The sequence below is a fragment of the Tenrec ecaudatus genome, chromosome 13 (assembly GCF_050624435.1).
Source record: "Tenrec ecaudatus isolate mTenEca1 chromosome 13, mTenEca1.hap1, whole genome shotgun sequence".
NCBI classification, from domain to species: domain Eukaryota; kingdom Metazoa; phylum Chordata; class Mammalia; order Afrosoricida; family Tenrecidae; genus Tenrec; species Tenrec ecaudatus.
The window spans coordinates 139,616,045-139,641,929 of record NC_134542.1 but is presented as its reverse complement, the minus strand read 5'-3'; the positions used below and the strand labels follow the sequence as shown (position 1 = coordinate 139,641,929).

Here is a 25,885-nt window from a genome sequence, read left to right as displayed (position 1 = left end):
GAAATACTCTAGCAGATGGAGAGCAACCATAAAACGACCGAATGTCTACAGGATCAGAGAGTAAGTACAAAGTTAAAAATAGAACCCTCATTCAAAGTTAGCCGGCAAACAAAAATTCCTGAAGCCATTAAGATATACGGTTCTGGGGAGCCAGTGGAGGGGCCTGAGGGCTTGGCCCCCATACCAGGTATGTGCACAACTGCCCCTGACCCCAGAAGAATTTACTTGAGAGGACGGCACTGAAGCTACAGAGGGGCATGTTCGATCAGAGCAAATGGGAGCAAAGAAGGGGGAGGAAGAGAGAGTGCAGCACATCCTGGCCCATCAGGCTGAGAGGACAATATCCCTGCTCTGAACAGCCAATGAGCAGAGTGGACAATATGGCTGGTCCCACAACGAAATAAACCGTCCCTTAGTGGACCAGGGCCCTAAGGGGACAACACTGGAGACTCAGGGCCAGGACTGGCCCAGACTGACCCTGTGACACTGAAGCAAACCACTAAAAGTGTGCGACACAGCAAACATGGGAGCAAAGAAGGGAGTCCTCGAGGGAGTACAAAGGACAGACTCTGGGGACAAAGCATGGCACTCCATTGGACCTGACTGAAGGATACGCCTAGAGATCAAAAATCAGGCCTTGATCTATTTACAGGTTTTTCTTTTATTCTTTTTTTTAAAAAAATGTTTTATTAGGGGCTCATACAACTCTTCACAATCCATACATATATCAATTGTGTAAAGCACATCTATACACTCATTGCCCTCATCATTTTCAAAGCATTTGCTCTCCACTTAAGTAAGCTCTTGGCATCAGGTCCTCTTTTTACCCCCTCCCTCGCTGCTCCCGCCTCCCTCATGAGCCCTTGATAATTTATAAATTATTATTTTGTCATATCTTGCCCTGTCCAACTTCTCCCTTCACCCCCTTTTCTGTTGTCCGTCCCCCAGGGAGGTGGTCACATGTAGATCCTTGTAATCAGTTCCCTCTTTCCGACCCACTCTCCCTCTACCCTCCCAGTATCGCCACTCACACCCCTGGTCCTGAAGGTATCATCCGCCCTGGATTCCCTGTGCCTCCAGCTCCTATCTGCACCAGTGTACATCCTCTGCTCTATCCAAACTTGCAAGGTAGAATTTGGATGATAACGGGGGGGAGGGGGGGCGGGCAGGGGGGTGCAGAGGAAGGAAGCATTTAGGAACTAAAGGAAAGCTGTATTCTTTATCAGTGCTGCATCGCACCCTGACTGACTCATCTCCTCCCCTAGACCCCTCTGCAAGGGGATCTACAGTGGCCAACAAATGGGCTTTGGGTCTCCACTCTGCACTTCCCCCTTCATTCACTACGATAAGATTTTTTTGTTCTGATGATGCCTTATACCTGATCCCTTCGACACCTCGTGATCGCACAGGCTGGTGTGCTTCTTCCATGTGGGCTTTGTTGCTTCTGAGCTAGATGGCCGCTTGTTTATCTTCAAGACCCCAGACCCTGTACCTTTTGATAGCCAGGCACCATCAGCTTTATCACCACATTTGTTTATTCACCCACTTTGTCTTCAGTAGTTGTGGCAGGAGAGTGAGCATCATAGAATGCCAATTTAATAGAAGTATTCTTGCATTGAGGGAGTACTTGAGTAGAGGCCCAATGTCCTTCTGCCACCTTAATACTAAACCTATAAATATAGGCACATAGATCTATTTCCCCATCCTCCTATATATATTTACATATGTACGTCTTTGTCTAGATCTCTATAAATACCCTTTGCCTCCCAGCTCTTTCCTCTATTTCCTTTAACTATCCACCTGTCCCACTATCATGCTCTGTCCCCACCTGGGTTTTAGCAATACCTCTTCGTTCCCTTACCCTTGATCATTCCCTACCAGGCCTGCCACACCTACCTTCATGTCAATGTGGTGAATGACACTAATGGTCTTTCATATGTTCAACCATCCCTGCATCCCTGGTAAGAATCCCACTTTGTCATTTGTTTCTAGTTCTTATCTGTACCAGTGTACATCTTCGAGTCCAGCAGGATTTGTAATGTAGAATTGGGATCATGATAGTGGGGGTTAGGAAGCATTCAAGAACTAGAGGAAAATTATGTATGTCATCATTGCTACACTGCACCCTGACTGGCTTGTCTTCTCCCTGAGACCATTCTGCAAGGTAATGTCCAACTGCCCACAGATGGGCCCTGGGTCCCCACTTTGCACTCCCCGCTCATTCACAATGCTATGATTTTTTTGGTCTTTGATGCCTAATACCTGATCCCTTCGACGCCTTGTCATCTCACAGGCTGGTGTGATTCTTCCACGTGGGCTTTTTTGTTTCTCAGTTAGATGGCCACTGATCTTCAAGCTGATAGGACCCCAGATTCTACATCTTTTGATAGCCGGACAACATCAGCTTTCTTCACATTTGCTTATGCACCGGCTTTGTCTTCAGCAATCGTGTCGGGATAGGCTGGTATGCTTCTTCCATGCGCGCTTTGTTGTTTCTCAGCTAGATGACCGCCTGTTTATCTTTAAGCCTTTTAAAAATATCATTTTATTGGGGGCTCACACAACTCATCACAATCCATATATACATCAATTGTGCAAAGCACCTTTGTACATTCGTTGCCCTCATCATTCTCAAAACATTTGCATCAGCTCATTTTCCCCCCTCCCTCCCTGCTCACCTCTCCCTAATGAATCCTTGATAATTTATAACTTATTATTTTGTCACATCTTACAATGTCTGATGTCTCCCTTCACCCACTTTCCTGTCCATCCCTCAGGGAGGAGGTTATATGTAGATCCCTATAACCAGTTCTCCCTTTCCACCCCACCCACCCTCCACTTATCTTCAAGCCTTTGAGCCCCCAGACGCTGTATCTTTCGATAGCCAGGCACTATCAGCTTTCTTCACTACACTGGCTTATGCACCTGCTTTGTCTTCAGCGATCGTCAGGAGAGGCTGGTGTGCTTCTTCCATGTGGGTTTTGATGTTTCTCAGCTAGATGGCTGCTTGTTTATCTTCAGGCCTTTAAGACCCCAGAAGCTACATCTTTTGATAGCTGAACACCATCAGCTTTCGTCACATTTGTTTGTGCACCTGTTGTCTTCAGTGATCGTGCCAGGAAGGTGAGCATCTAAGACTGCTGAATTGTTAAAACCAAGTGTTCTTGTGTTGAGGGAGTACTTGAGTAGGAGCCCACTGTCCATCTGTTTCCTTAATACTAAACCTATAAATATATACATAGATCTACTTCCCTCTCATCGTATGTAAATATACTTACATCTGTAGATGCCTGTATTTAGATCTCTATAAATGCCCTTTGCCTCCTAGTTCTACCTAGAATATAATTTTTATAACTATAACTGGAAAAAAGTTAAACCCTTAAGTCAGACACCACAGATCAATTTCGGGAGGGGTGGGGGTGGGGGGGAGTTGAGATACATAAAGTTGTGATACAAAAAAATCCAGGAAAATATGTGGAACAACTCGGTCAAGTTGCAAAATATAATTCATAAAGATTAATTTCTACTTACTAGTTTGGTGAGTACTATAAAGGTGTGCACGGCCCTCAATAGTGGTGTTGCCTGGCCACCACTACCAACTGTTCAAACCAGCTATCAGGACAGAAGGGGGAAAAACATGGAGCACACCCAAATTCTTAAAAAGCCCAAATTCACTGAATCCACTGAGATCAGAGGTCTCCCTGAAACTACTGTTCTGAGATACTCTTTAAACTTTGAACCATGACTATTGTCTGAGGTTACCTTTTAGCTAAAATAAACCTGCTCATATAGATCACCCATATTATACATCTTTGAAAATCATCACTACTGTACTTAGGTTCATTTCCTCTTCATAAAAGACAGGCACCAAGAGGGAAGGGAACCCAGATCAATGAACCAACTGGGAGGAAAAATGAGGACACCATGAAAAACATCATCAATGTCGCTCAACTATATGTGTCAACCACTGCTATATGAAAAGAAATCCGACTTTGCTGGTAAACTCGCACAAAAACACAGAAAAGTTTTTCTAAATCCATAAAAGCAATGTTTCCTACCGGCACAGAGTAGGGAACCAGTGAGAGGTCTGAGGGGCCGGCCCCAATCCCAACTACGTGGACATCTGCCCCTGCCCCCAGAAGAATTTATTTCAGAGGACAGAACTGAAGCTACAGCTCAGGAAGAGGGACATGTCTGATCAAAACACATGGGCACAAATGAAGGGGATGGAAGAGAGAATGGAGCACATCCTAGTCCACCAAGCCTTGAGAACAATATTCCCGCTCAGAGCAGCCAATCAACACAGAGGACCATATGGACGGCCCCACTATGAGACATGACATCCCTCACTGATCCATAGCCCTACAGGGGACACAGTGTGGGAACTGTGCCCGATCTGACCCCACACCACACTGAGGCAAAACACTAAGGGCGTGCAACAGAACAGCAAGGGGAACAGAGCAATGAAGTCCCCAGGGAAATCCAAAAGTGGACTTTGGGGCCAGGGCATGGAACTCCATCAGGCTTGACCGGAAAACACTCATAAACGCCAACACAGTCCTTGAACCAACTATAGGGTTTTCTTGGTTGTTGTTTTTGTCATTGGCTTTTTGTTGTTGTTATTTTCTTTTGTTGCTTTGCTTTGCTCTGTCTTGTTTTTGTCCATGTTATTATCTCCGCAGGTCTGTCTAAATAAGATAGGCTAAATGAACAATCTGGAGGAGCAAACAATGGAACTGACAGTTCTGCAGGGACATGGGAAAGGGGAAGGTGGGAGCGGAAAGGAAGTGGTGTAAACAAACGCAGGGACAAGGGAACAACAAGTGATCCAAATCAGTGGGGAGGAGGGTATAGGAAGCCTGGTAGGGCGTGATCAAGGGTAATGTAACCAAGAAGAATTCTGAAACCCAAATGAAGGCTGAGCATGATACTGGGACAAGAGGAAAGTCAAAGGAAATAGAGGAAAGAACTAGGAGGCAAAGGGCATTTTATATATTTCTAAATAAAGGCATGTACATATGTAAATATATTTATATATGAGGATGGGGAAATAGAACTATGTGCATATATTTATAGGTTTAGTAGTAGGGTAGCAGAAGGACATTGGGCCTCTACTAAAGTACTCCCTCGACACAAGAATACTTTCTTCTATTTAATTGGCATTCTCTGATGCTCACATTCCAGACAAGATTGCTGAAGACAAAGTGTGTTCATAAACAAATGTGGTAAAGAAAGCTGATGGAGCGCAGTTATCAAAAGATATAGAGTCTAGTGTCTTAAAGACTTGAAGGTAAACAAGCGCCCATCTAGCTCATAAGCAACAAAGCCCACATGGAAGAAGCACACCAGTCTGTGTGATCACGAGGTACCGAAGGGATCAGTTATCAGGCATCAAAGAACAAGAAATCATATCACTGTGTACTCACCTTCCTGATATGATCACCGAAGACAAATGGATACATAAGCAAAGTGGTGAAGAAAGCTCATGGTGCCCAAATAGATGGTGCCCGGCTATCAAAAGATATAGCATCTGGGTCTTAAAGACTTGAAGGTAAACAAGTGGCCATCTAGCTCAGAAGCAACAAAGCTCACATAGAAGCAGTACACAAGCCTGTGTGATGAGGTGTTGAAGGGATCAGGCATTAAAGAACAAAAATCAAATCACTGTGAATGAGGGGGAGTGCAGATTAGGGATCCAAGACCCATCTGTAGGCAACTGTACACCCCCTTACAGAAGGGTCATAGAGAGGCGATGAGACAGTGTAGCAACGATAAAACATACAACTGTTCTCTAGTGCCTAAATGCTCTCCCACCCCCCACTATCATGATCCCAATTCTACCTTACAAATCTGGATAGATCAGAGGAGCTACACTGGTACAGATAGGAAATGGAAACACAGGGAATCCAGGACAGATGATCCCTTCAGGACCAGTACCGAGAGTGGCGATACTGAGAGGGTGGAAGGAGGGTGGGGTGGAAAGTAGGAATCAATTACAAGGATCTACATATAACCTCCTCCCTGGGGGATGGACAACAGAAAAGTGGGTGAAGGGAGACGTTGGACAATGTAAGATATGATAATAATAAAAATTTATAAATTATCAAGGATTTATGAGGGAGAGGGAGGGGTAAAAAATGAGGAGCTGATACCAAGGGCTCAAACACAAAGCAAATGTTTTAAGAATGATGATGGCAACAAATGTACAAATGTGCTTGACACAATGAATGTATGCATGGAATGTGTTGAGTTGTATGAGCCCTCAATAAAATGATTTTTAAAAATAGTAAAAAAGCAATATTTCCTAATATTTTTAAAGGATAAGTATTAGTATTTGGATCTGACCAAAAATTTGATCTAAAAAAATAAAATATTATTGAGGATTTCTGGTTAGAGGAAACAAAAGCTAAGCATATATTTTAATACATATTCTAAACTAGAAATATTTAATTATACAGAAAAATTTTTCCACAACCAAATGTAGAATTAAGCTACAATTAATCTATTTCAGATTCCAGAAAGTTTTTTGAGGAAAAAATGTACATAAACATGAAATGCTCTAAAATGTTTCTATGATTTCTTAACAATAATCACAAGACACTATTAAGAACAGCTATGTTGAGAAAGGTGCTAAAGAATAAAGGGACATTTTTATATCAATAAACAGCCATCAACACTGCTGCTGCCGCCTGGCAACCACTACCAACTCTTCAAATAAGCTATCAGGGCAGAAAGGGAAAACTAGGGAACACACGCAAATTCTTAAAAAGCCCAAGTTATTAGCCTGTACATGTGGGTTTAAAAAAAAAGTCAACCAGATTTATAATTCTACTACTATATTATTTTACAGACTCAAAATTAAAAATGTATTTCTATGAAATCAAGTTCTTCAAGAAGCTCAAAACAAACAAGGAGTTCTCTGAAACCCACTAACGCAGGGAAGGTGCCAATATTTACAGAACACTGAGTAGAAAGATAAATATTAGAAGAAAAATAGATGATGAGTATTAACAGATTACACAAATAAATCAGTTGAATTATTTCTTTCTTACCATTGTGCACTAAAAATCTAATTGGATGTTTCTTCAGGCATCCAGTGTAATTTAAGTAGTCAATTACAGCTTCTTGTCAAGTTATTACATTATTGCTATTATAAAGAAACATCTCTATATGCTGAATAAAATTACCAAGTTATTATTCTATTTGGCTCCTAGGTAAGCCTGAGAGTATCAGGACAACTCACAATCTTTGATTTGAAGATATCCAGCAGCCCTGACAAGTGAGTGTACTGATTTGGCACTTTTCGAAGATGAACCATTTCAAAATCAGTTCGGATACCAGGCCCCTGACATTCTCCCACATACATCCTCCGCCACTTGTGATGTATTTGCACGAAGAGTGGCACCTGGCTGCAGGATATAACAAAATAACAAGAGACTGCAGGTTACTTCATTAAACATTAAGTAATCGCCAGTTCACAAAAATGTCTAGTGTTACACTACTTTTTTGATAAATTTTTAAACCGTAAGTACTTAAAAACAGTAAACAAAAACTAAAACAAACAATGCCCCACCAGCCCCTAGATTTATATCTGTAAGGATAAAGTCTAAAGTATTGCTGCAAGGGCTTCAGGTCTCACATGCATGAGATTATTCCAAACAAAATGTGCTGAAACCGGTCTCTGGGATCAGTGGCTGGCTACAGACAAGTCCGCTCAGGGACACACTTGTTTTCTTCTCATAAAGGTACCTTTCAAAATAAGTCCAAACAAAACCGCGGCCTCTGAGGGCCTCTGCTGGGTCAGTGATATTCACAGAAGAGATTAACTTAGAAGGCTATGGTGACTGTTTGGGGAATCTCCCAATGGGTAGTCTGGATTAATTTCCTCAGAGGGTACAGGATGATCAGAGAGGCTTAAGAAAACTGCATTGTGAGAAAAATTGCATTGTGAGAAAAAGGCCAGGAAGGTCGTGCCAAAAATGTATTTCCCTCCTGACTATGTAGGACGCACTTGGCTATTCTCCGAGGGTGGCAAGGACTGTCACAGGAGAATTACACTGAGAAACCGCACCTCCTCTACCCTAGCGGTCTGATTTGGCCCCTCAGGCTTCTTTTTACCCCAAATCAAAGAACACTGACAAGGAACATTATTTGATTCCTCCAAGAATGTCAAAACCGCTGTTTTAACGTGGTGCAAATTGAAGAGCTTACAATTCTTCAAAGAAGGAGTGGAGAAATGGAAGAGGGAGGATATGTGAAGAAACAAGCTTCACATTTTACTATTTTTATTTGATAAAGTTTTCCAGCAATTTTTTTCACTTTATCCTCAAGTAACACAGCTACTTATGGCTACTTTTCCCCTTACAGTAATAAACTAAAGAAACTATCATCTACTAACCTTGATTAGTCAGAATATCATTTATTTAAAAAAGGCTAAAGATGATCATGTTTTTCTTGAATAAAAATGTTTTTCATGAATAAAGGTGATCCTATCATGAGGCTTTCAAAATTTGAATAAAACCTGACGCTACAAAACAAAAACTCACTGCTACAATCTTATCTAAAAGCAATCACATTTTTCAATATTTTGCAACATAATGTAAATAAGCTAAACTTTCTAAAACAAAGAACAATAAGTAATATAATTTATTCAACTCAAATATACTAAATATGTTAATAAATTTTCCTTTAGAAATATTCTCCAGGGGACTTTCATTACAACACGTCAGTGTTAAAATATAAAATATTAAAGACCTAATTATAATTTCTTAAAATCTCAAACTTTTAGTAGCTGTTTTCCTTAAATTATTAAAAGTAAATTTTCTTTGTTTTTATTTGCAAAATGTGCACCTACCAGCCAGTGTTCCCCAAAGCAACAGAAACAGAACTCAAGAGAAGATTGCATTTGGATTCACTGAGGACAGCATCACTATTTGCAGCCGGAGCGATCACCACAAATTCTCGCAGTCCATACCTGCAGAATTGAAAATCAAGAAAAGGGAGAGTTGGGTGTATCAATCCACCACACTTATTCTATCTGTATGCTGAGCACATAATCTAAGTTGGATGATATAACAAGAGTGTGGCATCAGGATTGGAGAAAGCTAATTAATAACCTGCAATGTGCGGATGACACAACCTTGCTTGCTGAAAGCTAAGATTTGAAGCACTTGCTGATAGAAATCCAAGAATGAAGCGTTCAGTTTAGCTTGTAAATCCATATAGAAAATACAAAAATCCTTACAACCTCACCAAAAGATAGTATCACAATTAACAGAGAAAAGGCTGAAGTTGTCGAGGATGCCACTTTACGGGAATTCAGCAATGACTCAAAAACAATGTGTTAGGCCAGGATGACTACAGAAAATCCAGAAACACTCATTTATATGCAAGAGAGAGTTTTATATCAAAAAGTCATTCTTTTTTTAAATCATTTTATTGGGGGCTCATACAATTAATATCACAATCCATACATACACCCATTGTGTCAAGCACATTTGTAATTTGTTGCTATCATCATTCTCAAAACATTTGCTTTCTACTTGAGCTCTTGATATCAGCTCATTTTCCCTCTCCCTCCCCAAACTCCCCTCCCTCATGAACCTTTGATAATTTATAAATTATTATTACTTTGTCAGAGTAATTGTTTATTAAGAAAACATCCCAGCCAGTCCAGATCAAGTCCATAAATCCGATTTTAGCCCATATGCCCGATACCAGTCTATAATTCCTCTTCAGACTCACACAACACATGCAATGATGCTGAATGTAGGAAGCTCACAGGCCAGGAGGTGGAAAGTCTTGTGGATCCAGTCAGTGCTGGCATGGGTCTCCATGTGGCTCTTCTAGCTTCAGGGCTCTGGCTTCCTTAGCATAGCTCCATGTGGCTTTATCAACAGGAATGTCTTACAGGGACGGTGTGTGTCCTACCTCCAGGGAGGAAGACAGGAGTTCCCAGAATCCTCAGGAAAAGGTCATGCCCACACAGAGGCCTCATTGGCTATAACCTGAATGACAGGATAAACCCCACCCATTTGCTCAAGTTGACAGGAGATTATGCTAACCCTTTACTTTATCCTGATTAACATTGTTCAAAATGAGTATGAAACAAAGTCACACATAATAATTGTAAGGATGGCATGCTAAACATTGTTTCGTTCTGCAGTACATAGGGTCATTAATAGTAGAAAATGACTCACCAGTACCGAACAACAACTTATTTCCCCCAAAATAAACAATCATGGCCATTAAACAGGAGAAAAGTTCAGAAAACAAAGTTCTATTATTAGAAAAAATTTTATTCCCTACAGGTCAGGTCTAAGCTATGGGTATGTCTGTTTTTTGATAACTGTGAGTTGGAATCTATTTGAGGTCAACAAGTTTGGTTTGTTATAGCCAATAAGAACATGTGAGAGTTCTCACTGAAATATAAGGCATCCCCCTGAAAATAAGACCACCCTGAAGCTACCGAAACTCTGGACCGGAGTGGCAGGTGCCGCTGCGCAGCTCACTGTTGGCCGCAGTGCAGCCAGAGCAGACAGGAAGTGTGAGGTCTCTTTTAATAAAATAATAAACAATAAATGTGTATTGTATTCTTCATGGAAAAATAAGACATCCCCTGAAAATACGACCTAGCGCACTTTTGGGAGCAAAAATTAATATAAGACACTGTCTTATTTTCGGGGAAACAGGGTAGAAAGTGGAAACACAGGGAATCCAGGACGATGATCCCTTCAGGACCAGTGGTGTGAGTGGCGATACTGGGAAGGTAGAGGGAGGGTAGGTTGGAAAGGGGGAACCTAGTACAAGGATCTACATGTGACCTCCTTCCTGGGGGACAGACAACAGAAGAGTGGGTGAAGGGAGATGCTGGACAGGGCAAGATATGACAAAATAATAATTTATAAATTATCAAGGGTTCATGAGGGAACTGGAAGAGAGGAGAAAAAATGAGGAGCTAATGCCAAGGGCTTAAGTGGCGAGCAAATGTTTTGAGAATGATGAGGGCAATGAATGTACAAATGTGCTTTACACAATTGATGTATGTATGGAATTTGAAAAGAGTTGTAAGAGTCCCTAATAAAATGATTACAATTTTTTTTAAAAAAGAACATGAGAGAGTTATCTCTATTATTTACTTATCATCATCTCACCTCTAAAAGTGTATATACTCAAGTATCAACCGAGTTTTTCAGCATATTTTTAATGCAGTTTTTGTGGTAAAATTAGGTGCCTCAGTGGATATTTGGGGGGAGGGTGGGATTATACTAGAGTATATATGGTATTTACAAATTAGAAGCAATTTGTGAAATAACAGAACATTTTAAATAATCTGCCTTAAAATTTAAGTTTCCAACAGATAAACTAAACCATCAAAATCAAAATCCTTTATACAACCAAGGGCATTATTGAGAAGATGACAGAAGGGCACTACAGAACAAAGAGAAAATATCTGGGAACTGTATCTAGTAAGGGTTTGATATCCAGAATACATAAAGAATACCTGTAACTCAACAACAAAAAAGACACAAACAACCCAATTTAAAATAGGCAAAGGACTTGAATAGAACTTTCTCCGATTATCGAAATGGTCAATAATCACATGAAAAAAGGTACAACATCACATATGTCATTAGGGAAATGCAAATCAAGGTGACAGTGATACCATTTCAAGGCCACCGGGATAGCTTTTTATTTCTTTAAATAAAAAGAAAAATAACAAGTGCTGTAAAGGATTAAAACTCTTGCTCAATGCTAGCGTGTGACTTATTTAATTACGTGGCATGGCTCTGCTATCCAGTCTTTGTAATTCCTACTAAATGATTCTAACATTGGAATTGTTTTGCCATTCCATGGGCATATAGTGAGCCATCTCAGAAGCAAGAATGACAATTTCATGACCACCAGGAAAGAAGGACGGACCATGAGTAGAGTGTGCCTAAGAGCCTTATGAATAAAAGCAGTAGTGCTGAAACCATGCGGCAGAGCAGCAGGTTTCCCAGTCCACTGAAGGAAGAAAGCTGAACAACTCCAAACAGAATGTGGGTTTGCAGAGTGGGTGCCCTTTAGACACTTATCCGCTGACAGAGCTTGTGACACTGGCCCGAAAGGGCACAGACCAAGGGAATGGTCTAAGGTTGATGCCTACACAGCTGCATGACTGTGGGCATGGCTGAAAGGAGGTACTGCAGCCATATAAAACTGTGTATCATTCTCTAATCCTGACTGTGGCATCCTGTCAGCTTCCTTAATAAAGCCCCGCCAATGAGTATTGTCGGGGTTCTGTGTGGCCATTGTAATGGATTATTGAACCTAGCAGAGAAGTCGAGTGCTGTGGGAGGGATGGTTGGTGGCAGATGATGGTCAGAGGGTGAAGTCATGTCTGATCTCTTAATGTCGGGCAGATATGGAAGTGGGTTTTCTTCCCCCTCGTGCCGCTGGAGATCAGACAGCTGCCACCCCCACTTCAGTCTTGCACAGTAAGAATGTAAAACAGCACGCCTGTTGTGGAACAGTTTGGCAATTCTGCAAAGGTAACAGAATTACCACATAGTGAAGCAATACCACTCCTAAAATAGGTCTAAGAGAACTGAAGGCAGAGACTCAGACACATACAAGGGATGCTTCAAAAAGTTCATGGAATTTGTCCATGAACCTCTAAAACAGTGGTTCTCAAACTTTCTGATGTCATGACCCTTTAATACTGTTCCTCATGTTGTGGTGACCCAACAATAAAATTATTTTCATTGCCATTTCATAAATGTAATTTTGCAACTGCTATGAATCAGGCGACCCCTGTGACAGGGTTGTTTGACCCCCCCCAAAGGGGTCATGACCCACGGGTTGAGAACCGCTGCTCTAGAAGCCCTTTTTTACTTGTATGCCAATGTTCATAGCACTATTATTCAAAATGACCAAAAGGTAGCAAAACAACCCAAATATTCACCAGTAGATGAATAAACAAAATGTAAGATATACATAAAAGGGAGTTTTATTCAGCAATAAAAACGAATAAGTTCTAATACATGCTGTCTGAGAGTAGTCAGATAAAAAAAACCTCAAAAAAATTCACAACCATCAAGAGTATGTCCAATCGTAGCGACCCTAGATAGCCAGAACTGTCTCTGAGAGTTTCCAAGACTGAAAACCTGTATGGGAAAGGAAAGTTCCATCTGCCTTTCTCCTGAGGAGCAGCTGGTAGTTAGCAGGTTAGCAGCCCAACACATAAACACTATGTCATCAGATACAAAAGGGCAAAAATGACAGGATTCCAGGTACAAAAAACTCTGGAATAGGCAATTGCATACCTATACGGTTAAAGCAGGGAACCAGTAGAGAAGTCTGACAGGCTGGCCCAAATCCCAACTACATGAACAGCCGCCCTTCCCCCTAGAAGAATTTACTTCAGAGGACAGCACTGAAGCTACAGCTCAGGGAAAGGGACATGTCTGAACAGAGGACACAGGAGCAAATGAAGGGGGAGGAAGAGAGAGTGGAGCACATCCTGGTCACCAAGCCTTGAAGACAATATCCCTGCTCAGAGCAGACAATGCACAGAGAGGACCACATAGCTGGCCCCACAACGAGATATGACATCCCTCACTAACCCACAGCCCTATAGGGGACAACACTGGACACAGTATGGGAATTGCGCCCAACCCGATCCCACCACACCGAGGCAAAACACTAAGAGTGTGCAACAGAGCAGCAAGGGGAGCAGAGCAAGCAAGTCCCGAGGGAATACCAAAAATAGACTTTGGGGCCAGGGCATGGCACCCCATCAGACTTGACTGGAAAATACTCCTAAAAGTCAACAAACGGACCTTGAACTTTTTATACGCTTTTCTTTTTGTCCCATTGTTGTTATTTTATTTTCAGTTGCTTTGTTTTGCTGTCTTGTTTTTGAGCATTATCTCTGCAAGTCTATCTAGGTAAGATAGGCACAATCTGGAAGAGAAAACAACAAGACCAATGGTTCTAGGGAAACATGGGAGAGGGGGAGGTGGAGAAAAGGAAGTGGTATTAACAAACCGGGTGACAAGGAACAATAAGTGATCCAAAATCGGTGAAGAGGAGGGTGGAGAGGTCTGGTAGGGCCTGATCCAGGGCAATGTAACTGAGAGGAATTACTGAAACTCAAATGAAGGTTGAGCATGATAGTGGAACAAGAGGAAAGTAAAAGGAAATAGAGGAAAGAACTAGGAGGCAAAGGGCATTTACAGAGATCTAAATACAGGCATGATATGTAAATGTACTTATATATAACAATAGGGAAATAGAACTATGTGCATATATTTATAGGTTTAGTATTAAGGTAGCAGATGAACATTGGCCTCTACTCAAGTACTCCCTGAATGCAAGAATACTTTGTTCTATTAACAATGCAAGAACACTTTGTTCACCTTCTGGACACAATCACTGAAGACAAAGTAGATGCATAAGCAAATGTGGTAAAGAAAGCTGATGGGGCCTGGCTATCAAAAGATATAGCATCTGGGGTCTTAAAGGCTTGAAGATAAACAAGCAGCCATCTAACAGAAGCAATGAAGCCCACATGGAAGAAGCATATCAGTCTGTGTGATCACAAGGTTTCGATGGGAAGCAGGCATCAGGCATCAGAGAACAAAAAATCGTATCCTTGTGAATGAGGGGGAGTGTGGAGTAGGAACCCAAAGCCCACCTGTAAGCAACTGCACAGCCCCTTACAGAAGGATCTAGGGGAGGAGATGAGCCAATCAGGGTGTAGTGTAGCAACAATGATAAATACACCTTTCCTCTAGTTCTTGAATGCTTTCTCGCCCGCCCCCCCCCGCCCCACCCACTATCATGATCCCAATTCTACCTTACAAATCTGGCTAGAACAGAGCATGTACAAGGGTACAGATAGGAACTGGAAACACAGGGGACCCAGGACAGATGAAGCCTTCAGGACCAGTTATTAGAGTGGCGATACCGGGAGGGTGGAGGGAAGGTAGGTAGAAAGGGGGAACCGATTACAAGGATCTACATATAACCCCCTCCCCTTGGGGTCAGACAACAGAAAAGTGGGTGAAGGGAGATGTTGGACAGTGTAAGATATGATAAAATAATAATAATAATTTATAAATTATCAAGGGTTCATGAGGGAGGGAGGAAGGGAGGGAGGGAGGGAGGGAGGGGAAAAAACGAGGAGCTGATAACCAAGGGCTCAGGTAGAAAGCAAATGTTTTCAGAATGATGATGGCAACCAATGTACAAATGTGCTCGACACAAAGGATGTATGTATAGATTGTGATAAAAGTTGTATGATCCCCCAATAAAATGATTTAAAAAACATTAAATTTTGTTCCATATTTTACAACAATACAAATTTTAAAATATTACGTTCCCAAAATGAACAAAATCAGGGTTTCAAACAGACTCATTCCAGTTCTACATCGTTCTGAGAGTTTGCATTTCCACCCCAGATATACTGAACCAGACTCTACATCCTAACAAGGCTACCAGGTAATTTATATGGGTATATTGGAATCATCTGAGGATCTTGTGAAAATGCAGGTTATAATTCCATGTATCTTGGGTGGAAATGCAAATTCTTAGCAGGAGGGTGAACCAGAATGAGCCGACCCAAAGCCCTCATAAAAATCAGCCCAAACAACTGCCACCAAGTACACAGCAACTCCAGAGAGGATTGCTGAGGCTGGGAAGCATGGGCTCCCAAACTTATCTGGCCTACCATCCTCTCTCCAGAAAGAAAATGAAACAAAGAGCTCAGCACCCTCTGGCAATTAAAATTCAATCCAGGATAAAGTGCAGACATTTGCTTTTGCAGTGCCTCCGCGCTCCCCAGTGCTCCAAAGGGGATGGTATTGCCCACAAAGGAAAACACTGCTATAAATCTTTCTGGGAGGAGATAGCATCATCTTCCTCCTTGGAACAGCTAGTGGATTCAAACTGCTGACACCTTGAGGTTAGCTCTACAACCTTAACCCACTATGCTATCAGGGCTTTCCTGATAAAAAGCAAGTATTAAAATGTTGCTTTAATTAAATGATCACATGAAGTCAGCTATGTGGGAAGATAAAGTTCTGTATAAGAGTGAGAATGCTGTTTACAAAATATGCTAGATGTTCTCAGCTGAAGATAAGATACAAGGTTAGTTGTTTCCCTGCAAGAAACCCAAAGGAAACACTACAATTATGAAACATAAACCTGTCTTCTAGTTTCTCAGAAGAAACTAAATCCCAAAGGTTGTAGGAGACTTGGCGAGGGTGAAAGCTTTTCCAGAAGCAAAATCAGATTCAATGCTGTTCCTCAGTGATGTTCACTAGCTTCCTTTCAGCCCTGCCTCCCTCGTTAAACAGAGTGGAGGATGTGAGTCAGAAAGAATGAACTCTCTTCTTGGGACTGTAGGGTGACCCTGGATGAGAAGGTTGGTAGAGTATATAAACTGACCCTTTCTTATAAAAACAAAGTATGCTAGTTAAGAAATTCTTGTGCTCTTTTAATGTTACAAAATGATCAGAAAAGAGCTTACTGATGACATAATGTACAATGAAAACTTCTCTGTCAAGATAAAAGTCTCATATTTGTAACCAAACTTTGCAGAGAAGTTGAAGTTGGGAACCTTGCCTACTTAAAATCCCTTTTCCATCCCCTCAAGGGGCCTTGGTGGCAGTGGGTTTTGAGTTAGGTTGCCGGCCACACAGCCAGGGGTTAGGATGATCTTGCGGCTGCCCCACAGAAGATGTGGCTTTCTGCTCCGATAATGACTTATCACCTGGAAAACCCACAGCAGCATTTCCCCGCAACCCACCCAGTCGCTATGAGCTGAAATCATCTTGATGGCAGGGAGTGAGTGATCCATTCCGCAATAAAAAAAAATAAATGTTACTTCTTTCATTTGCTTTGGTCTCAGGATATGTAAATAGATATGAATGCTTATATTTATTCTCAAGCAATTTCTGAAAGCTATAGTCTAACCTCTCATCTGCTTTTTGTTTAGATGATAAATATTTCTCACTTCTTTTCCTCACTTGCTTCCACTACCCTCTTAACACTGCAATAAAAATTAGTTATGTCCAAACAGCGTCAAATACTAGAACCAAGAATATAAAGAATTTTAAGTTCTAGACGTTTTAAAAAATTGTTTTTAATGTCCATGGAATAAACAATACAAAATAAAGGAACTCATCCCTCAACACCCCTCACCCTAATGAGACCACCACCAAGTATCTTGGTGTTCTTCTAGAAACATCCTCTCTCCTCGTACTCGCCCTGCTCACAATGAAGATTACGCTATCTGCCATTCCCAACTCCGCTGTCATACTCCAGGCTTGGCAAACTCTGCAACTGTCAGCTCCTTTTGGGCATCCTCACCTCTACCAATGCTCTTCCTCTTGCCACACTATCTGCGTCCCTGACTGCATCTGGCTTAGAGCCCTTGTCTCTCAGAATTCAGGCAGGGTGTATCACCTCCTTAGGAAACACTTTCCAGAGCTTATCGAATCTGGTGGCATAGTAAGTTACCTGTTGGGCTGTTAAGCCCACGGCCAGCTGTTCAAACCTACCACTTATTTCATGGGAGAAAGATGTGGCAGTCAGCACCCATAAAGATGATAACCTTTGGCAATGCTATTGGGCAGCTCTACTCTGTCCTACAGGCTCACTATGATTCATAATCAACTCAGTTTTAAGAGTGTCTCTGTCTACATTAGTGTACGGTGACACCTGTGCTGCCTTCTAGGACGGTATTTCTCACACTGTATGACGCTTCTCTGTGAAAGGCAGAAGCAAGAATGCAGCATGGGACTATCAGCTAGGGATGGGGACTATGATTTTACAAGACCTTGACCTGCTAAAAGTCTGTTAGTGTGAGTCAGAGATGTCTGCTGAACTGACCATTCTTCGATTTCAGTATCATTAAACTTAGGACTACATTTAGACATGCTGGGATAAACTAAAGAAGCTAAGAATAATGTTAAGGAAAGTTTGTATGTGGCTCACTATGAGTCAGCATCCACTCAATGGAAAATGATTTTTTTCATAGCAGTTATGAATTATATCACTCTGAAAATGATGACATATGCCCAGCCCGAAAGCGATCATCTCTGGAAGGTATCCTGGCTAGTCTAAGGTCAAGAATTCGTCAACTTCATAATAAATACAGCTAAGCCTGGAAACTGCTTACAGAAACGTATCACTCAAATATAATTATCTAAAATATGTGCTCGATATGAAGCACTGGGAACTGGGAAGTTGTCTTTGGGATGATGTTGCCAATCATTCTACTGTATATCTTAAAAGAACCAGCTTCCCATACACAATTTTATGCACATATTATTATCTCTGCAGGTCCACCTAGATAAAATAGGCTGGACAATGTGAGAAGAAAATAACAGGACCAAAGGTCCTGGAGGGACATAAGAGAGTGGGAGGTGGGGGAAGGGAGGAGGTGTTGGCCAACCCAGGGACAAGGGAACAACCAGTGGTTCAAAACCAGTAGAGGGAGAGGATGGGAGAACTGGTAGGGAGTGACTCAAGGGCAAGGTAACTGATAGGTATTACTGAAACCAGAATGAAGGCTGAACGTGGTAGTAGGACAGGAGGAAAGCATAAGGAAATAGAGGAAAGGAGTAGGAGGCAAAGGGCATACATAGAAGCCTAAATACAGACATGCCCATATGTAAATATAATTATGACAATGGGGGAAATAGACCTATGTGCATATATTTATAGGTTTAGCAGTAGGGTAGCAGGTGGACACTGGGCCTCCTCACACGCAGACCCTTAATACAAGAGCACCTTGCTATCATTGACTGCACACCTCCATGATAGGTTCGCTGAAGACAAATGGGTGCATAAGCAAATGTGGTGAAGAAAGCTGATGGTGCCCGGCTATCAAAAGAGATAGTGTCTGGGGTCTTAAAGGCTTGAAGGTGAACAAGCGGCCATCTAGCTCAGAAGCAAATAAGCCCAAATGGAAGAAGCACACCGGCCAGTGCGATCACGAGGTGCCCAAGGGACCAGTTATAAGGCATCATGCAAAAAAAAAAAAAAAAAGATATAAGTGTGTGTATGTATGTGTATATATGTGTATATGTATATATGTATGTGTATATATGTATATATATATATCATATTAAATGAAGGGGGAAGTGCAGAGTGGAGACCCAAGGCCCAAGTATCGGCCAATGGAGATCCCCTCATAGAGGGGTTTAGGAGAGGTGATGGGTTAATTAGGGTGTGAGGTAGTATCAATGAAGAACACAGCTTTCCCCCAGATCCTGGATGCTTCCTCCCCCCAACTACCATGATCCGAATTCTACCTTGCAGGGCTGGATAGGACAGAGGCTGTACACTGGTACATATGAGGGTTGGAGGTACAGGGAATCCAGGGTGGATGATACCTTCAGGACCAAGGGTGTGAGGGACGATGCTGGGAGAGTGGAGGGTGAGTGGGTTGGAAAGGGGGAACTGATTACAAGGATCCACATGTGACCTCTTCCCTGGGAGAGGGACAGCAGAGAAGGGGGGAAGGGAGACTCCAGATAGGGCAAGATATGACAAAATAACGATGTATAAATTACCAAGGGCATATGAGGGAGGGGGGAATGGGGAGGGAGGGGGGGAATAAAAGAGGACCTGATGCAAGGGGCGTAAGTGGAGAGCAAATACCTTGAGAATGATTGGGGCAGGGAATGTATGGATGTGCTTTATACAATTGATGTATGTATATGTATGGATTGTGGTAAGAGTTGTTTGAGTCCCTAATAAAATGTAAAAGAAGAAAAGAGAAAAAAATGATTAGGGCAAAGACTGTACAGATGTGCTTTATACAATTGATGTATGTATATGTATGAACTGTGAAAAGAATTGTATCAGCCCCAATAAATTGTTAAAAAAAAAAAAAAAAAGAGCACCTTGCACAGCTAAACGGTCATTCCGTGATACCCACCTTCTTGACATGATCACTGAAGACAAATGTGTGCATAAGCAAATGTGGTGACAAAAGCTGATGGTGCCCGACTATCAGAAGATATAGTGTCTGGGATCTTAAAGGTTTGAAGGCAAACAAGCAGCCATCTAGCTCGGAAGCAACAAAGCCCACATGGAAGAAACACACCAGCCTGTGTGATCACGAGCTGTCGAAGGGATCAGGTAGCAGACACCAAAGAACAAATACCATCATTGTGTGATCACCTTTCCCACATAAACGCTGAAGATGAATGTGTGCATAAGTAAGTGTGGTGAAGAAGGCTGATGGTGCCCGGCTATTGAGAGATATAGCGACTGGGGTCTTAAAAGACTTGAAAATAAACAAGCGGCCTATCTAGCCCAGAAGCAACAAAGCCCACATGGAAGCAGCAGACCAACATATGGGATCATGAAGGGCTGAGGGAACCAGGTTTCAGGCAACAAAGGCGGGGGGGGGGGGTGTTGAGGAATCATACCATCGTGAATGAGGGCGAGTGCATGATGGGGACCCAATGCCCATCTGTAGAAAACTGGACATCCCTTGCAGAGGGGTAGTGGGGAGGAGATGAGTCACTCAGTGTTCAGTGTAGCAACAATGAAACTCACAACCTTCCTCTAGTTCGTATTCCTCCCAACCCCCAACCCCCAACTACCATGATACCAATTCTACCTTCCAAACCTGGTTAGACTAGAGGATGCACAGCAGTACAGATGGGAACAGGAAACACAGGGAATCCAGGACAGATAAACCCCTCAGGACCCGTGGTGAGAGTGGCAATACACCGGGAGGGAAGGGGGGTGGGGAGGAAAGGAAAACCAATCACAAGGATCTACATATAACCTCCTCACTGGGAGATGGGCAACAGAAAAGTGGGTGAAGGGAGACACTGGGCAGTGTAAGATAAAATAAAATAATAATTTATAAATTATCAAGGGTTCATGAGGGAGGGGGAGAGGAAAACGAGGAGCTGTTCCCAGGAACCCAAGTGGAAAGCGAGTTCGGAGAATGATGAGGGCAACGAATGTGTAAGTGTGCTTTACACAAATGATGTATGTGTGGATTGTGATGAGTTGTATGAGCCCCAATAAAATGATTTTTAAAAAAGAAATTAAAAAAAAAAGAACTGACTTCCCTCTGTATCCTTTATGTTTATTTGAGTATAATCAAAGTATGGCATTTGCATCCATCCAAATCAGTAGAGGTTGCAATATTTTGAATGTGTACTCAGTAATATGGGCATACATGAGGGCAAGGAACAGGAAACGAGATAATAGTCTCTACATCAGTGTTTCCCAAAGTGGGCAATATGGCACTCTAGGGGTGGCTGCAAGAATCTGCTGGCAGGGGTGGGGTGGCTTGCTGTGTTAACTACACTTTATCCAAGACAGTGCACAACAAAACAGGTTTTCAGCTGCTGGGGAGTGCAAATTTATTTTTCTTCCTGAAACTGGGTGGAGGGTAGGGTGCGGGGGGGGGGGGGGCGGTGAGAGTAGGCCAAATGAATTTTGGACCATATGGTCTACATTAGTGGTTCTCAACCTGTGGGTTAGGAGCCCTTTGGGAGTCGAACGACCCTTTCACAGGGCCTGCCCAATTCATAACACATTGTGGACAGATCCCGAGTTTACTCATGTTTCGCATACCATCTGTTATGGACGGATCAAGAGATAACTCGTGAATTCTACACGCTGTCTTCAGATGCCATCTGCTTGGATATATTTTAATTACTTTGTCTATTTAGGTGTTTACATCAGTAGTAAATGTATCAAACTCGATTGTCTTCATGTTCTTTTTGTTTATTTAGCATTTTAGTGCATTTTGGTTAAATCAAATAGTTACTATTTGTTTGAATTGTTTTGCAAGGAGTTGTGCACTTACCATGATCAAACCTCAGGAAATGTAAAACATCACCTAAATCGCTCAAGTGGTCTCCCGTTACACAAAGACACGAATTCTTAGCCCTAATTCTTCTAATTTTTCAAAGTAAAATGGATTGTGTTGATTATTATTACAAGAAGTTTATAACTTCATGAAGATTATAGTTCATAAAAGTAATAATGTTCCGCATACATTGCACAATATTGTTTCATAATGTGAGACTTTTATATTCAAAAACTCAAAGTTATAAATAAATACGATAAAAAGTTGATGAGATGTAAACCCACTTATGGTTTAATGCAAAAAAACCTAACAGCTGAAAAAATACCCAGCCTTTAATGTGATAACAGTAGCAAAATTACAGTAATGAAGTAGCAACAAAAATAATTTTATGGTTGGGGGAAGGGGTGTCACAACAACATGAGGAACTATATTAAAGGGTCGCAGCATAAGAAAGGTTGAGAACCACTGGTCTAAATGAACCACAACCTCATCTACCCTGAAACTAGAAGTAATACCCATTGTATGATCAGGACCACAAGAAAGGGACCCCAAAATGATGAGAGAAAAATGTGGACTAGAACCTCACATTCATAAAAACCAATAAACCAACCCAAACCTGCTTGCGTGGTTAGGGGTGGAGGGGCTCCCTGCAACTACTGCCCTGAGATTCTCTTCAAAGCTCATCCGAAAATTAACACTAGGGGCCCACTACATAACAAACTGGCTTTTAAAAAAAAAGTGAGTATAACCCGTAAGTACAGTGTTCCTCTAAAAAGTCACTTCCATGAGACCAAACAGTCACAATTACTTTAAAACAAAAATGAGAGTTCACGGGGATAGGGAAACTTGATTAATGGAAACAAGAGCAACCAAAATGGAAATAAGAATGTTCATGTATTGTGAAGAATGTACCCCAAAAAAAGTATTGATTATTACTCTCTCCCTGTCCAGAGGCAAGAAGATGTGATGAAAACCGAAGACACAAGGAAACAATTAGTCCAGTGGACTAATGAACTACAGGAACCTCAGACTCCATGACCCTGAGACCAGAACTAGGTGGTGCCTGGACACCACTACAAACTGCTCTGACAGGGATGAGAAAATGATAAAAGTTAATTTTCATAAACTAGATGACAATTTTCTTAATCTAATGCAATACACCTACATAAAACCTACAGCTCACACCATACTTAATGGCAAAATAGCACTGTTTGCCCCCTGTGACTGGAAGCAAGGCAAAGACATTCACTTCACTACTACTATTCAATATTTCACTGGAAGTCTTAGCCAGTACAGTAACCAGTACAGAAATGCAAGAGATCAGAAAGAGATTGGAAAGGAAGAAATAAGTCGTTTTGCAAACAGTAAACCTAAAGAAAGAACAAAAAACCTCATAGAACTAAAAATTGGATGTCACAGGTTAAAGGATACAAGGTCAATGCACAAAAATCATATTGCTACATATATTAGAAATCAGCAGAGTAAAGATATCAATTTCCCCAAAATTGATCTACAGACTTGAAGCATGACACATCATAATCCCAGCAGGAATTTTTCTTTTAAATATAGACTTATAAATCCTAAAATGTTAGTAGAATAGTAAAAAAACTAGAAGAGCAAAAATAATTTTGAAAATAAAGTTGAGAGAATTATACCAAGTTTAATATACATGTATAGAAATCAAGACAGTATGACAATAATACCAAGGAGGCAGGCTTCTTCTCTCAGGTCGGGTAATGTTCTGATCCAGTCTCCCAAGTGATGAGATCGAGAACCTCCTAGTGCCCATGCACCACAGTCCACCCCTTTACATGTACATCTTAAAAACTACTTCGACACAGGACCTCACCTCAGCTGGGGTCAATTTCTTAAAATATGGGGAAAGGGAGAAGACTATTCAGTTGCTACCACACAGCACGGTGCTAAGGTTACCTCAAATCAACAGACACTCCTACACAAGGGCTAAGTGAACCTCCTTACTGGCAATTCAAGCCATGACAGGCGAGAGGAGCATGTACGTCTTGGAGAAGGTGATTACACTGCTGGCAGGTAAACCAGGTGGAAAATAGGAATAACCTATTATCAGGGGAAAATATTTAACAATACTTACATAGAGCCAAAGGGAAGATGCCCAATACTCTATTCCTAATTGGACACGTTGGACCTAGTTTCTATCCAGCCCTTGGTGACCTAGGCCATTTGCTATAGAGCAGTGGATTTTAGACTCTGTCCTTTTGAGGTGTACATCTCTCATGGGCCATACGAGAAGGATGTGATGTGGAAACTCCAGTAAGTGAACTGGGCTTTACCTCAAATTCATCTGTAGCAGATTTAAGGGACTGAGGTACTCACTTGGACTTAAGGCTCCAACACCTTACTATGAGAAGAAGCTGATAACTACTTTTACCAAGGTTATGGTATTGGTGGCGAATGGACTTTGGTTTGGATTGCTTGCTTTGAAGGGTGGCCAATGAATGGAGGCCCAGCACTACCATATATTTACTCTTTTAATGTTCTCCTTGCTTTCTTATGACCTGTATTAGTCTGGTACACATGGCTCTTCCTTTTAAAAATGTTACTGAAAGTGTTGCTTATCAGGGCAACGAATGTACAAATGTGCTTTATAAGACTGATGTATGTATGGATTGTGATAAGAGTTATATGAATCCCCAATAAAATGATTTAAAAAATTTTTAAAAGTTGCCTATCACTAACCCCCATTGTTTGTGTAAACAGTTTCCAGTCCCTTAGGAATTTAACCTGTACAAGTCAATAATTCATGTACTGGGGTTATAAAGCTTTTACTGGGAATAATTCTCTTTTCTGAACAGATTTGAATTCTATACCTTTGACTAAATTAATGACACTACTAATAGAATAGAAAAAGGGAAACTTGATTAATGGCACCCAACAACATCAATAGATTACCTTAAGCTCCAGAGGGATGTTCTAATGTTCTCTACCAAAAAATGACATTGATGTCTCTAAAGTGAACCAGAGACATATATAAAACCACAGATATGAGTGGATTTTAGGTTTACACGAATTCTAGCCATAATCAAAGAAAAATTAGTTCTTATGATATGGCCCTACTTGCCCTCATGAAGGTCTCTGAAGATAAGGGTGTGTGGTGTCAATTTGAGAGGATTACGAGTGAAGGGGTGGAGTCTGACCTGCCAATCAAGATATAACCAATGAGACCTCTGTGTAGGCAGGGCCTTCTCCTGAGAATTCTGGGAACTCCTGTATTTCCTCCTTGGAGGTGGGAGACACCTCTCTCTCTGGGCTCACTCCCTGAAAGACCCTCTACTGATTAAGACACATGGCACTACACTGATAGACCCTGAGCCCTGGGAACTGGAGAAGCCACGTGGAGACCCCTGCCAGCGCTAAGATGCTTACAATGTCACTGGATCCAAAGACTTTCTACCCACTGGCCTGTGATCATCCTGCATTTGGCATCATTGCATGTGTTTCATGTATCTCAAGGATTTTATAGATTGGTATGGGACATATGGGCTAATATCGGACTTATGGACTTGGACTGGACTGGGTTGGGATACTCTCTTAATGTGTAATTAGCTTTTATATAAAACTCTCTTATACACATATACGTTTCTATGGATTTGTTTCTCTAGTCTACCCAGACTGAAACAGGGTGCTATAAGCAAAGTGTGGTGAAGAAACCAGATGGTGTCCAGCTATCAGCAAGAATAATATCTGGGGTCTTAAAAGTCTGTCTCAAAACAAGCAACCATCTAAGTGAAGCATCAATTAAGTTTGCATAAAAGCAGCACACTAGCCTATGTGATCTACGGATTATAAATAATAAAATCCAAATCTGAAGGAGAGGAACAGGGTCAGAACTTTCAAAATCTGAATATCAGGTTTGCCAAAAGCTATGTGAAAGCCCAAAATCCATTTGTAGGTTCCCCACATGGATTAGTCTGGTGAATCTCCTCTGACCACAGTCCAGAGAGAACAGCCTTGCCATCAGACAGAGAGCATTGTGAAGTCGATTATGGCAGACGTCGTTAGGTTAGAATG

General features: G+C 41.6%; 1 protein-coding gene across 1 annotated transcript in view; it reads right to left on the bottom strand.

Moving 5' to 3' along the window:
* RAB3GAP1 (RAB3 GTPase activating protein catalytic subunit 1) overlaps nt 1-25,885 on the bottom strand; it is a 110,191-nt gene that overhangs the window by 48,040 nt on the left and 36,266 nt on the right. The window contains exons 6-7 of the mRNA XM_075530295.1: nt 8,855-8,974; nt 7,244-7,409 (exon numbers count right to left, since the gene is read on the bottom strand). Coding sequence (XP_075386410.1) covers nt 7,244-7,409; nt 8,855-8,974 — 286 coding nt within the window. The remainder of the gene's footprint in view (nt 1-7,243; nt 7,410-8,854; nt 8,975-25,885) is intronic.